We start from the raw sequence: 13,912 nt of genomic DNA, 5'->3' as shown, positions 1-13,912 counted from the left end.
ATTTGTCAGAGCAGTATAATGGTGGATTGGCTTATAATACTGTTAATTTAAGTAGGTGCGTGATTTCATCAGGGCATGTTTTAGTTGAAGGGGTACCTGTTGGGCAACATGTTTTGATTAAAAGATTAGTAAGAGTGTTCGGGTAGTGTGTCCACCAAAAGCAAAGTATGATTCTCTCAAGGATGTTTCAGAGGTTTTGAAAGAGTTGGAAAGTTGGGGAGCAAATTCGAATTTGGATTTGAAGTTTTTATCTTGGAAGTTAGCTATGCTTTTGTGTTTAGTTTCCTTTAGAAGGGTTTCAGATATTAGAGCTTTAGAGGTTAATTCAAGATGTTATCAACCAGTGTATGTTTTGATATAAGAAAAAGGTCAAAGACTATGTCTAGGACATTTTTGTATCCTCGTTTGGAAGGTGAAAATGTTTTTTGTGTGGTTAGTTGTCTAAAGGAATATGAGAGGAGGACTTTAGGGTTAAGATGAGATAATTGTTCACAATTGTTAATTTCTTATGTGAAACCTTATAAAGCAGTCTCAGCACCTACTTTGGAAAGGTGGGTAATAGGGGTTATGCTTAAGGCTGGGGTGGATTTTAGTGTTTGGGGGCACATTCAGTAAGAGGAGCTATGGCTAGTAAGGCATTAATGAAGGGTTTTAGTTTGAATGGAATTTTGAAGGCTGCAGATTGGTCAAATGACTCAACTTTTAAAAGATTTTATTTCAAACCTGTGGAAAATGTGTTACAAAGAGTATTGGATGAACTTTGAACATGCATAATATTGGTCTCCGGGCCTTGCCATCAAATGCAGATTTTTCACAGTTTTAATTAGTAGAAAATCATGATTATATAAAAGACACGGAGGCTAATAATATCCCTCCGCTGTACCCGCCCAATTTACTATTTATTTGTTTGTTTTATAGGTTAAAGAGGAAGAAGCTGAGCATCGATGTCCAGTTTGGAGACGAATCGATGGTTCGGATTACAGATTCAAAGGATGGATTTGTGTTTTTTTACTTTGTTTATTTCGCAGCTACTAAAGAGGAAGATGGCAGCCTGTTCTGTTATTATATGCATGTTCTGCGTTCTAGAGTGCTTTGAGTATTCTAATTCTAAGTGTTTGTTGCTGCTGTGTTTGAGGAGCAATACAGGTGATATGCATAATATTAGCCTACGTGCCTTTAATAAAATCATGATTTTCTACCTATTAAAACTGTCGAAAATCTGCATTTCTCATCTTCTTCCTTTCATTGACATCCCTCCCACTGTTCAGCCTGGTTGAGCGTAGAATGTATGATGATGTCATGAATGGATGGGTTGCTTGGAGATCTGGTGTGTGTCAGTTGAAGATTGCAGGCTGAGCAGCAGGGAGGCTGCTCCTGGTGGGGCTATGTTATACCAACTTACCATCTTATCTACCAGTCTACATCTTGTGTAACTGGAACTTAATAAAGCATCACCTTTGGAACTTTCTACTTGTGGACCCCATTACTTCAACAGATTGCTGGCCTGGCCATTAGTTGACCTGCCAGAGTCATGCCTTAGCATAGATTGTTGTTTATGTGTTTCATTCTTGTACTTGCTTTCACTGTTTAATTGATTGTTGGGAAAGGAAATCTGTTCACAGAAACTATTCAAGTCAGGCATGAGGTATTTTGTGCCTCGAGCCAAATCGTTTCCAGAGTGTATAGTGAATGAAAAGTAATTAAAAATGTTACTTAAGAGACAGTCTTTCATTCAAAATGTGGGCCACTGAAAAATCCGAAAAAACTGTAAATGGAACTGCTTACATACCCATATTCATGCAAATGATGACGGGGTGTAGTTATGTTATGTTAAATTAGCTCTTCTATAGCGCACGGCTACTCGGAGGAGTGTCCCGGCGCTTTGGCGAAGAGTGAAACAAGGTTAGGTACAGCATAACAGTGATCCAGAAAAGACACAGACTACAGAGTGAAAAGCCAGGTCTTTAGCTCCTTTCTAAAGGCTAACAAATTAGTCATCAGTCTTAAGAATCGAGGGAGATCGTTCCAGCACCGGGGCGCAAGGTACCGAAAAGAGCGGCCTCCGATTCGAGCGCGCCTAATGGAAGGAACCACCGCTTTGGCCTCGAAGGCAGACCTGAGAGCTCTTCTGGGGACATAGAAGGCTATCCGCTTACGGAGATAGTGAGGACCAATTCCGTGAAGCGCCTTAAAAGCCAGAGTCAAGGTTTTAAACGTGACTCTCTTGGCCATCGGAAGCCAATGGAGTTGCTCCAAAAGCTCCGAGGCCCGCGCCCTCCGGGGAAGTCCAAAGATGGCTCTGGCCGCCGAGTTCTGCACCACCTGCAGACGGGCCATCAAATATTTGGGAAGGCCCAAATAAAGCGCGTTCACGTAATCGAGGCGTGATCCTATCAAGGCCTGCACCGTTATTCTTTTGTGATGGAAGGACAGCAAAGGGAGAAATTTTCGTAGCATCCTAAGGATGCCGAAACATTTCCCCGTCAGCCCGATGATCTGAGGTCTCAGGGAAAGGTCGGCATCGCACAAGAAGCCAAGATTCTTCGCCTTTACTGCTACCGTGGAAGGAGGGGACATATCACACGGCCACCATGACCTCCAGGCCGGGTCGGGAGAGCAGCCGAAGAAGAGCAACTCGGATTTGTCTTAGTTGCACTTCAGACTATGTCCCTGAAACCACTCAAAAACGGCTTCCAGACATTCCCGAATCCGCCCGCCGTCGAAATCCTCCCCCTTGCCACATGAAAAAAGAAGCTGCGTATCATCCGCGTAGGAGATGATCTGGGCACCAAAAGACTCCGCCACCGCCGCAAGAGGGGCCATATAGATATTAAAAAGGGTGGGGCTCAGGATGGACCCCTGAGGAACCCCCACCTCGAGCGGCGGCATTTCGGCGGAGAACGGCGGTGCCCAGACCACTTGCCGGCGGTTGGTCAGAAACGACTTAAACCAATCCAACACCGTCCCACGAAAGCCTATCTCCCAGAGTCTTAAAAGGAGACCGGCGTGGGGCACGGTGTCGAAAGCCGCCGACAAGTCCAGCATGACCAAGATGGCTTTTCCCCCTCCATCCAATATCTCGCGGATAGCATCAGTGATCTCAAGAAGAGCCGTCTCCGTGCTAAAATTAGCACGGAAACCCGACTGAGAGTCGTGCAGAATGTTATTACTCTCTATAAAGGTGGAAATAGAGAGGTGCACGTGCTTCTCGATCACTTTGGCCAGCGAGGGGAGGAGGGAGATTGGTCTATAGTTCGCATGTGCAAGAGGGTCTAAAGATGGTTTCTTCAGCAGCGGGAGGATAAGGGCATGCTTCCAAGAATCCGGTACCTCTCCGGAAGACAGGGAGGCATTGAGCATAGGATTAATCAGATTGTTGACTGCCGGCGCAATTTTCCCCAAGCACTTAGCAGGGCAGGGGTCAAGCGGCGAGCCCGATTTGAGCCGAGAGAGCAGATTCAAAGAGGAAGCATGGGAGATAGACGGAAAAATCCCGAGCAGAGGACCCGCCGCCTCTGCAGCAGAAAGCCCAGATACTGGGGGGTCAGCCAGAGGAGAAGGTGCCGGAAAAGAGCCCTGAATGATTTTAATTTTATTGGTGAAAAATTCACCAAGTTGGCTGATCCAGACAGCGCTATGTGCATGAGTGGGTGTGCCGGATACAGGTGACACAAATTCCCGTACAACTTTAAAAATTTCCTTGCTCATGCATTCAGCGGCATCAATTCTACGCTCTAAGTACACCTTTTTTGCCTCAAAGATGTGCTTATGATAGACATAGATAAGCTCCTTGTATTTGCTCTTATCTTCGGGATCATATCTTCGTCTCCAAGCCCTCTCTGCCCTCTTACATTCTTGACGCATTGAGGCCAAGAGTGGGGTAAACCAAGGGGCCGATATCTGTTGACCCGCAGCCTTACTCGGCTTGCCCGGGGCGAGCTCCTCCAATCTCATGGACAACCACTTCTGAAACAGTTCCAAGTCCTGTTCCAGGAAACCTGTAAGCTGACAGGGATAACGAACAAGAGCGTCGGCTAGCATGTCCGCCGTGACTCGGTGGAAAGGTCGGGACCGTCTTGTTGCGTCAGTCACCCCTCTAGAACCAGATGAGACTGTCGCTAAGATGCAAAATCTGATCAGATAATGGTCGGTCCACAGGACTGGCATAGGAGAAGATGCCTCTATAGTCCTAGTGGAAAAGATCTGATCCAACACATGGCCTTTAACATGCGTAGGATTGACCACATAAGGGGTCATCCCGAATGGACACACCATGTCAGAAAGCTTGATGGTATCAGCGTCTAGGGGTTTATCCATGTGTAGATTAAAATCTCCCAGAAGGATACAGTGCTCAGATCTGAGACACGGCACAGACAGAGCGGCCTGCAGGTCATCAAAGAAGGTGCCCAGCGGGCCAGGAGCCCTGTAGATAATGATCCCTGAATGCCTAGGTGCTTTGCATGAGGATCCCAGACAACCGGACTTCGCAGCCTTTTGCAGCAAATGGAAGACTGAAAAAAATGATTTCCTGTTTTATGCCGGATTTGCAGCAGCCATACAGAAAGTTTCAATGGGAACCAGCTGTACAAGTGAGGAAGCTGACATTTTTTATGTAAATTAACCACATGACAATGTAGAAATGTGTCTTAAAGTTAATGTAGGAAACGCGTATCAATACACAGGTTAGAGAAAATGTGCTTTTATTAAAAGTAAAAAAAGAGAAAAATGCTGCGTATTTCTGCAGAAAGCTCAAATTTCTGTCGTCCCTTCACTGCTAGATCTCAACAGGGTCATGCATGACATGGGGCATCTCAGCACCTAGTGCTGTCAGGATATTTCCACTTGTAGCCATGTAATATATCAGAGAGTGCTACCATAGGCCCAACAGACAGCAGTCCCCTTAGGTATATCACCCACTGATACGCATCATGAGTCCCATCACTCATTGTTGCCATAAAATACATCACTACTTGTTCGCTAGAGGCACATCACAAAGTACTCCCCTTAGGAGCATCACCTAATATTTCCTTTAATGAGTCTCAAATGCTTCCCTGGTGAACACCACCCTCTGATTACCTGCTAAGCTTTGCTTTTTCCTTTTGATGCACGTCATACTGTGCTCTGCAGACGTGCATCACCATGTGCCCCTGTTGCACATGGTTACATCTTAATGTTGGCCTGTGTGCATTGATGCCTGTGGGTGTGCTGTTTTTTTGTGAAAATGCCGATCTGCAGCCATGCTGATATGTGCATATTTATGCTTGTGAACCCGTATTGTGAGCTCTGGGCACGTACCCTGTGCGTGCAGAATCACATGCATGTACATGTCCATCTGAATATGAGTGTGCTTCAGTGTCAGAGCTTTTTTGCCTTGCTTGAGAATTTGTATATTTGTTGGTAGGTGTTTGTTTGGCTGAGCTTGTTCAGTGGTTTTGCTTATTCTCCGCTTCCCGAACTAAGGGGCACATTACGATCGCGGTTTTCCCGCATCCTCCGGGCCAGCGGAAGCCACCGCTGGCCCGGAGGATGCGGGAAAACCGCCGCGGAGCCTACAAAGACCCACCGCCAAATTAGGATGGCTGGTGGGTCTTGGTTTCTGTCCGCCGCTTTTCCGCCGCGGTCGGCTTACAACCACGGCGGAAAAGCTCCTATATGGTGGCGGTGTCTCTCAGACACCGCCAGACATATTAGGATTGCGTAGCAGATATGCTTTTCCGCGGCGGGTTCTTCGCCGTGGAAAAGCATACGGATGTGCACTTCGGGGCCCGTTGAGGGCCCGCGGTGCCTGCCTCTTTCTGCATGTAAATGCAATGCGTGCTTTTTTAACATTGCGGCGGGTGCAGCTTGAAGCCTCACCCGCCGCAATGTTAAAAATAGAGGATGTGACCGCCAGGGTGGCGGTCACATCCTAATTGCACAGGAGGGAACGCCGCAGCCCATGCGGACGTTCCCTCCTCCTCAGGGGTCGCGGACGGACTCAAGTCCGTCCGCGATCCTAATGGGCCCCTTATTTCAGTCCATGTGGTGTGTGAGCTCTGTTTTCTTGTTTCTGTGAGTCACACTTTCCCTTTGCCGTCTTAAGTTACACTGCTAGCTTACATCATATCTAAACATGGTTGTGTACTACTTTATGTTTTCGCATCCTTCTGCATTAAAGTGTGATTGTCAGGACCCATTAGCACTGCTGGGCTGGACACCGCTTTGTTTTCGTCGTCTGTGAGTGTTTTTCATTGGTTACTTCTTATAGTTGCTTATTACATATCTGGTGCGCTAGTCTCTAGGTCCAGGCAGTGGGTCTTGGGCAGACAGGAACTTTGGCACCAATTGCTTGGGTGCACAACTTAATAAGTGCTGGTGGTCACTGGTTATACGTCATGGGCACCAGCGCTCATTTTTGTTTGGGTCATTAGCAGTGCTTAATTTGTAAAAGCAATAAGTGCTAGGGCCCAAGATATTCCTCAGGGGGCTACTGCTGCGTGCACCACTTAAGGTTCCTGCCAGCGCTGCCAAATACCAGTATCAACAACACCTACTTGCCATTACAGTCCCACAAACCTAAGGATTTGATTTGAATTGTACTAGCTTATCCAAAGCTATAAGAACGGCCTGAGCACACTGCTATTATTATTTGTCATTGTGCATTCAATTTTTCAAGACTTCGCTCATGTGATTCTGTTAAAACTACATCGACAGCGCCCCAATGTGGTGGACTTCCTTAAATATGTGCTGGGGTTTAAAAATTAGCACCAGTGCCGGCAATGGAAAACACCTGCACAAATAAAGCACTGGCAAGGAAAGGATGGAAAGGCAAAGAGGAAAAAAAAGGAAGGGAAACATTGGCAAATGGAGAAACAGGGATGACTCATAAACTGCAAGAGAGAAATAAGGAGACAGGGAGAGTGAGTAGGAGAAGAAAGAGCTTTGATGTGGAATCCAGACAAGGAATCAGCAAGATCATTTGGCAATACTAGCTGCGGGCTCTTAAGAAAAAGCTTTGGACCACTACAATATGTCTTTACAGGTAAAGCACTGCGTGGGTGTGACTTGTTAAAGTTTAATATGTTTTGAGTGTTTACCCCCTCATTCCTTAATGCATTTATACGGTGTGCTACATCATTACACCTCGCTTGCTACCTTGATCAGCTCTTTACTTTAGGGTCTAACGCTTACTTGCTAACCGTGTTGTAGCTCTACCCATGAATTTGACCTTCAGGCTCTGCCCTCCACTTTATTATGAAGTCCAACTTTGGAGGTGTCTGGAGATGAGCACAAGCTTTTTCCCCTTGCAGCGCTATCTGAATATAGCACCGCCCAACTGATCCTGAAAATTGAGCACTCACTCTTTAGGATAGATGTTATATTGGTACTTTGTGTTCAGTGGTTTTCGTTCCAAATGTTCTTCCTAACCATTTTCAGCAGGGTGGCATCACCTCAAAAACGTAAACTGACACATGCATGCCCTTTCCTCCCAATTCACACTCTCTACTGCATGAAATATGAATCATATAGTACATTACCCGCCCGAAGTTTCCTGTCCAGTCACTCTGGCATGAGTTACCGTCTGTCAGCCTCACCCCAGTGTAGCTCTGAAACTCCTCTTCCACTTTGTGACTGCTAGGCTTTATTTCTTCAGTGCCCCTACACCAACATGGTTCCTAGTTTCTGGATTACCACCCCCGCATCATATGCCCAGTTTTGCTTTTCCATTTATATTTCAGCACAGATCCCATTATCTGCTTCCTCAATCCCCTGTTGCCCTTCCACGTCCACCACTTACCTACTGACCATCCTCCGTACTGACCTCTGGTGTATTTCCGGTATCAGTCTGAATGAATCCAATTGGCTGCCACCTAAGTCAATCTGACAAAACATTCTTGTTTCTCTGGATGCCACCTTCAAAGTTTTTTTACTTTTATGAATTTGGTCGGTATGTGGAAGCGGTTACCAAAGGCTATAAATTATTTAGGGGGTTCTGATTATGATTTTGGCTGCATGGGAGCGGGGCAGCATGCCACCACCATGCTCCCACACCGCCAAACTCCTCAAACCCTCAACTTACAAGTTGTAATCCGGGCAGGTGGTCCTGTGGCGGTTGGCCCACGGGACTGCCTTTCAGAAGTTCATAGAAGAGCATTTGAAAGTCCTTGCCTTGCTGGAACAGGGACTGCATGCACACAGGGGAGCTCACCATGTTCCCCCGTGCATGCATCTCCAGGCCTTGAGGCAACAGAGTTTCCTCACTGCCATAAAGGCTCACCACCATGCAAAGCATGGCAGTTAAGAAACGTGTAATATGCTTGGTGGTGCCGCAGGGGCACCTTCAGCATATTGCGACCCTCTGACTAACGCGCCACTGCCAGGGATCGTGGATCCCTGGCGTTTGCAGTGGTCCTATGGCGATCTGACAGCCGTAATCGTAATACGGCAGTCGGACCACTGGTGCGGCAGTTGTTGCACTATTACCTTGGGTTTCGTCAAACTCATGATCAGGCCCCTTGTAGCCACTTGAACTTAATAGTAATGTATACAAGGACCTATAAATCTGTGAAATGCAAATGAAATGTGAGGAAATTAAGATGTCTGGTGAGCCAGCAGCGCTCGCCCACCTAACAAAGTCTGGCTTATTGAACAAAGGCTATTATTTCTCTTTTCTTCACAGTTGAGCTAGTGAAATGAGCCTTACTCTTTCGCAGGTATCGATCCTTGGGTTGAGGGGGCAGGGGCGAGGCAGGCAGGCAGGGAAATGATGGAGGTGGCATTTCAAATATGGCACCAGTGACTGAGAGTAGGTCCAGGAGGACTAATTCATGCCATATAGTGATTATATCCACGTAATATAAATCCCTGATGTAGTCAACTGGATGCAAAGTCAATATAATGTCACAAAATTCACAAGGAGGAAGCGTGGTCATTCAGAGATTAAGGGCCACACACAGTCATAGCTAAATTTGGAGATAAGTTGACACACGTCAGATGCTATTCTTGGGTTCTAATTGGACAGTAATTTTCTTTGACAAACAGATCATTTTTAAAAGCTGCTGTGCAAAGAGAATGTCACCGCGTTTCAGTGGACTGACTACATATGTAAATGAGGTTCAGGTGTAACTTCAAACTACAAATTTGATTGCAGGATGAAAACAAAAAGGCTAATTTGGATTATTGCTACTAAGTAAACTCTTTTGGAGCCAAGTATTTGAAGAACAGAATGAATTATAATATGGGACCTGTTTTTTTCTGCAATAAGGTCTTCGTCATGACATCAGAAACCAAAATATAGCATCTTAAGTGTTTTGTTTAATATTCAGATATTTAGATTTTGTATACATTTTCCTGTTCGTTTAATTCATTGAGGGAATAATTTACAAGAAACCCAATCTACTGTTACGTGGAGCAGCAGCAATAATACAGAAAGGCATTGGAGTGTCAATTAAAAAAGCAACGTCAAAGTAGAATCCGATAAATATTTTTTTTTTTAATAAAAAGTACAAAAATAAATATTAACTTTGAATCTTTGAATATCTCTTTAGGCAGTTCACATGGGCAAAATGCTGGCCAGGCAGAGTTCGCTTCTTCCTAAGACACAGTCTCGTTTCAGACTCGACGCCTTGTTGACTGCCTTGATTTTTATGGACCGGCTGCACAGGTCCTCCTCTCGGATCCCTTCAAAGAAAAAGTCCTCATTGAAGATAGGGTTGCGGCTCATGCGGATGATGGTGCTGCGCTGTTTCTGCGTTTTCCCCGGCAGTAGGGAGAGGCTGACACAGCAGTTGATGCTCTTGGGCTCGGTGGAGGTCTCATATAGCCCCTCTGCGCTGATCAGCCTGACCTGAAGTCTTTCGTTCTCAGGGCAGTATTCAGCAGACAGCCTCAACACCCCACGCCTGTCCAGGAACACAACATTTTCCCTGACGAATCTTTCTCTGCGGTACATAAAGTCCAGAGGCAGCGGTGAGAAGCTGCAGGCCAGTGAGGGCAGGGGTTCCAAGAGTCCTTCCGAAGCCCTCCTGGGGACACTGGGGCTGTTGTCTGTGGAGCTGCCCTCATCTGTGGAGACAGAGTTGTTCCTGCTCGCACTGGCTCGGCTGTTGACCTTGAAAGCCTTGCAGAAGAGACGCTCTTGGCTGAGGCTGAAAGCTTTGAGCAAGGAGTTTGATCGGGGAATAGACCTGTTGAGCATTGGGGAGCTGAAAGGAGAGGAATCGGTGGAAGACGCAGTGTCGCTATCCCACATGCAGGATCTACGCACACACATGTCCTGGGGAGGCAGCCTGGTGGTCATGGGAGAGACATGGAGGGTGGGGGAAGATGCCCCCTTGCAGTAAGTGCTTGCTCTGGATCTCGGGAGCAGACAGGGCAACGCTGGTGATCCCGAGGGGTCATTGTGGAAGATGGATTCCTTCCTCCGGGTGTTGGGGCTTTCAAGTAGCGTGCAGAAGCCATAGGAGGTGTGGGCTTTGGGCAGATGGGGGAGCGACAGGGCAGCCTGGGACTGAGGGTCAGCGTTGGTCCTTTCATCATCACTGCAACTCACATCACAGGGGATGTCGTCAGCACTTTCGATCTGGATGATGTGCTTCTGCTGTGTGAAGGGCAGGACCTTAGCAGCCTTCGGGCCTCCTCCTGCCTTTGGGGCTGATGACCTGATGTTGGGAGTAGACCTGTGATGGCAGGGAGCCTCTGGCTTCTTCAGCTGGGGGGTAAGTTGAGGAGGGATGCAGAACTCGGGGATCCTATCTGGGGTGAGGACATAGGGCAGAGTTCCTTTGCTCTGTGTGTCAGAAGAAAGTCTATATGTTCCCAGCATGATGCCCTCAGCCCCTAGGCCAGGGAAGGAGAGGGTGTTGCTGCTGCTCTCCAGCGTCACCCGCATCTTGTCCAGGACCCACATGATTACAGTGCAAGGTGAAATTCCTCCTCAAGCAAGCCTACAAAAGGCAGCAAGGACTCCAGCTGGAGCAAGCCCTCCACAATGACCTGCAAGAAAGAAGGGAACAGCAATAAGCATGATGGAAAACCTGCTGCAAGTCTTCAACACATTAAATTTTCAAGATGTAACATGCTTGAGCGTCCCCTGAGAGGCAAAGAGACACAACTGGTTACAATTTCAGCTTCCACGTGTGTGCGCTCATGCATGTAGATGTGCTCTCTATCAAGGGCACATGAGTTATAAAGGCTGTTATCGTGCCACGCATACCCATGTCCGTTAACCAACTATGGCTCCCAAGCAGTCACTGTGCTGATGGATTATCATCAGCCTTTTATATCTTTACCCTTCAAGAGCAGGCTGTAAATAACTGCACACCCACCCCACCCACAAAGCTATTCATTTAGCATATTGCAAGTACATCGGTAACATTCTTAATCTCAACATGGAGCATACAACCTACGCAGAACTCAGCGATCTAGCTACAATCCCACGTGTGACTCGGGTACTTTAAGATTAACCTAGATTTGTGATTTTCATCATACTCAAAAGACCCTCTGCTCCTAGTAGCAGGTTTCATAGCACTCTCATGGTCTTACTTAGGTGAGAAACAACAGTTATTGACCCATACGAAGCTTTCTCTACTGTACTAATGTGTGCCAGACACATATATTTATTATGTTATTCTTTGCCTTTAAAATTCTGTTTATTAACAGCATGTGGAATGAGTAGGCTGGTGGAAAGTCCCGAAGTATGCAGAACACCCCACTGACTCTTGAGTGGAAAACATCTTCTTTCATTAATTTATGGTAAACATTCCCAGTTTGTGCAAATATCAAACATGCAGCTTTAATGCATATGCAATCGGGACAACTGCAGCAGGCGTGCAGTGATTGCACTCGAGCTGCGGCAGTGATGCGCTGGTGATGGGGTCTAGTGACTGCCATGGGGTTGGTGTGCACTGGAGTGTACGTGCAGTGATAACCCCAGTGCTCCGATGCTGCTCAGATTAATGCGTTGTGTCTGTGGTGAGGGTGTGAAGTAATGGCGGTAGCGCTAGTCCGCAGTAATGACACTGGTAAGTCTTGATAACTCTTGATAGCGCAGTAAAATAGCAAACACCGATGACCCTAGGACTACAGTTGTTCAAGCGATATTGATCTTGGAGCGCATAAGCAATGGGCTATGGATGAGTGCAAAGTCCAGGCTGGTGCCTGTGTGCTGTGTAGAGAATTACGGAGTTTGTTTGGTGTACAGTGCGTGTGCATTCATGGCACAGATGCAACGTTGCCACGCAATCCAATTCTTACCTCAATATGCTACGGGGGTCTCCGGATGCCACTTGGTTTTCTCTAGTCTTGGCTCTGCTCAGGTTGCGTAAAGATGGGCGCTTCTGCACCTGAAAGCGGTCCTTGGCGCTCAGAATTCACCACCGCCACCGTCTCTTCAGAACCTAAGCCCTGGACAGCGCTCGCCGCGCTTATGAAGCAGACAGCCGAATCAATGGTCCAATCCGAAGCTCGCTGCCTCCAGGCCGCGCCCTCCATCAATTCCGATGAGCCCGCGGAAAGCAATGGGGCGGCGAGGCGGCATTGCGTAAACTGTGTTTCCACGCCTCTCTGCACATGTCTGCGTTAGAGACGAGGTCGCTGTACAGGCGCAGGCGGGGAAGCTCGGTAGGCGAGTGAGAGAGAATTAACCCCACAAGATGCAGTGGAGCAGCACCTTAGGGAACACCACAGGGAATGCACGAAGATAAGGAGGAAGAACACACGCTGGCCGTGATGCGTGCACGGTATAGACTATAGAGGGAAAAAGAAGGATGTTTGGCTTTAGAAGGGGAAGAACGACGAGCACGACTGGAGCACTCACCTGTCCACGGCCAGCTGCAAAGCACCGCCTGGAACTTCTAAGGGATAGCAGTGCTGTTTCTTAAATTGTTCTTTGTCCTTTCTTAGAGCCCTTAAGGTTCAGAGTTCCGTTCGGCGCTGGAAGCAGTGGCGTCCATTCGTTCAGTCCACCACTAGAGTAGCAGCACAGTCGTGGTAATTACATTATGCAGTCATCATTAATTGGAAAGAGAGAGAATGCGATACCAGTATAGAACATTGTGTTATGTATGGCCTCAAATTACAGTAGCCCTCCTTATGTATGCCCCGACTGGAGAGGCAATAAATATCTCATCTTTTAAAATCGTATCGCCCTTTGCAAGTTATATCCATTGGGATGTAAAATGCAGATTTTAATGTTTTCCGTACCTAAATCCACTTGTGCAGGTATTTACCTGGCATTTTCCCCTGGTAATTTTCACCAGATGAACCTGTTGAAAATTGAGGGGATTTAGTGATTACTGCAGAAAGCACGATTAAGATCCTTGAGTAAACACGTTAGTGCCCGAGAGTGGACACAAACAGCCCCATCATAATGAGAGCAAATGGTTCTGCTTTCAGGTTTTTTTGTACATTTAAGTCAAGTTCGTTTTCAGATTGCTTCTATCATGTCATTCTGAAAAGCTTATATATCTAACTTTTGTTGCATTCAAAGAGGCAAATTCACTTGGAAGTCACGCAGCACACCAACTACCGTTGGCCCGCTGCCTTGAGTGAATGGAGGAGAGCAAGATAGTTGTCAAGTCCAGTTGTTTACTATGAAGTTGAATTAGAAGTCTTAAATCTTTCTCCAGTTTTAATTGTTTCACTTAGCATGCCTTTTTGGCTTCTTCCGCATCTCTTATTAGCATCTCCTTTACTGTTGCCATGACTGCTGTCAATAGATGCTTAGCAGAGGATACTGAACTTTCTGCAATTGCACAAAAGCTTCATAAATATACACATGGGAGTAATGGTTACAATGAATTCTTCCCAAGATTCCATTTTACTGCCTATTAGATATGTCCAGACTAATGATATGCTGCAAGGAGGTGTCTCACTGGTTTTGATGACCATTAACATGAGGGAAAGTACAACTTGGACTAAGTTTAAAGCTGCA

General features: G+C 46.6%; 1 protein-coding gene across 1 annotated transcript; it reads right to left on the bottom strand.

Moving 5' to 3' along the window:
- Positions 1-9,532: 9,532 nt before the first annotated feature.
- Positions 9,533-12,362, bottom strand: LOC144824715 (C2 calcium-dependent domain-containing protein 4C-like). Its single transcript, XM_078683734.1, has 2 exons — positions 12,235-12,362; positions 9,533-10,974 (listed from the first exon to the last, which is right to left on the bottom strand). Exon 2 carries the CDS (start codon positions 10,886-10,888, stop codon positions 9,533-9,535), a length of 1,356 nt encoding a protein of 451 aa, XP_078539860.1. The 5' UTR covers positions 10,889-10,974; positions 12,235-12,362.
- Between the last annotated feature and the right edge of the window lie 1,550 nt (positions 12,363-13,912).

This window comes from Lissotriton helveticus, chromosome 3_1, assembly GCF_964261635.1.
Source record: "Lissotriton helveticus chromosome 3_1, aLisHel1.1, whole genome shotgun sequence".
NCBI lineage: Eukaryota > Metazoa > Chordata > Amphibia > Caudata > Salamandridae > Lissotriton > Lissotriton helveticus.
This window is presented reverse-complemented; position numbering and strand designations above follow the sequence as displayed.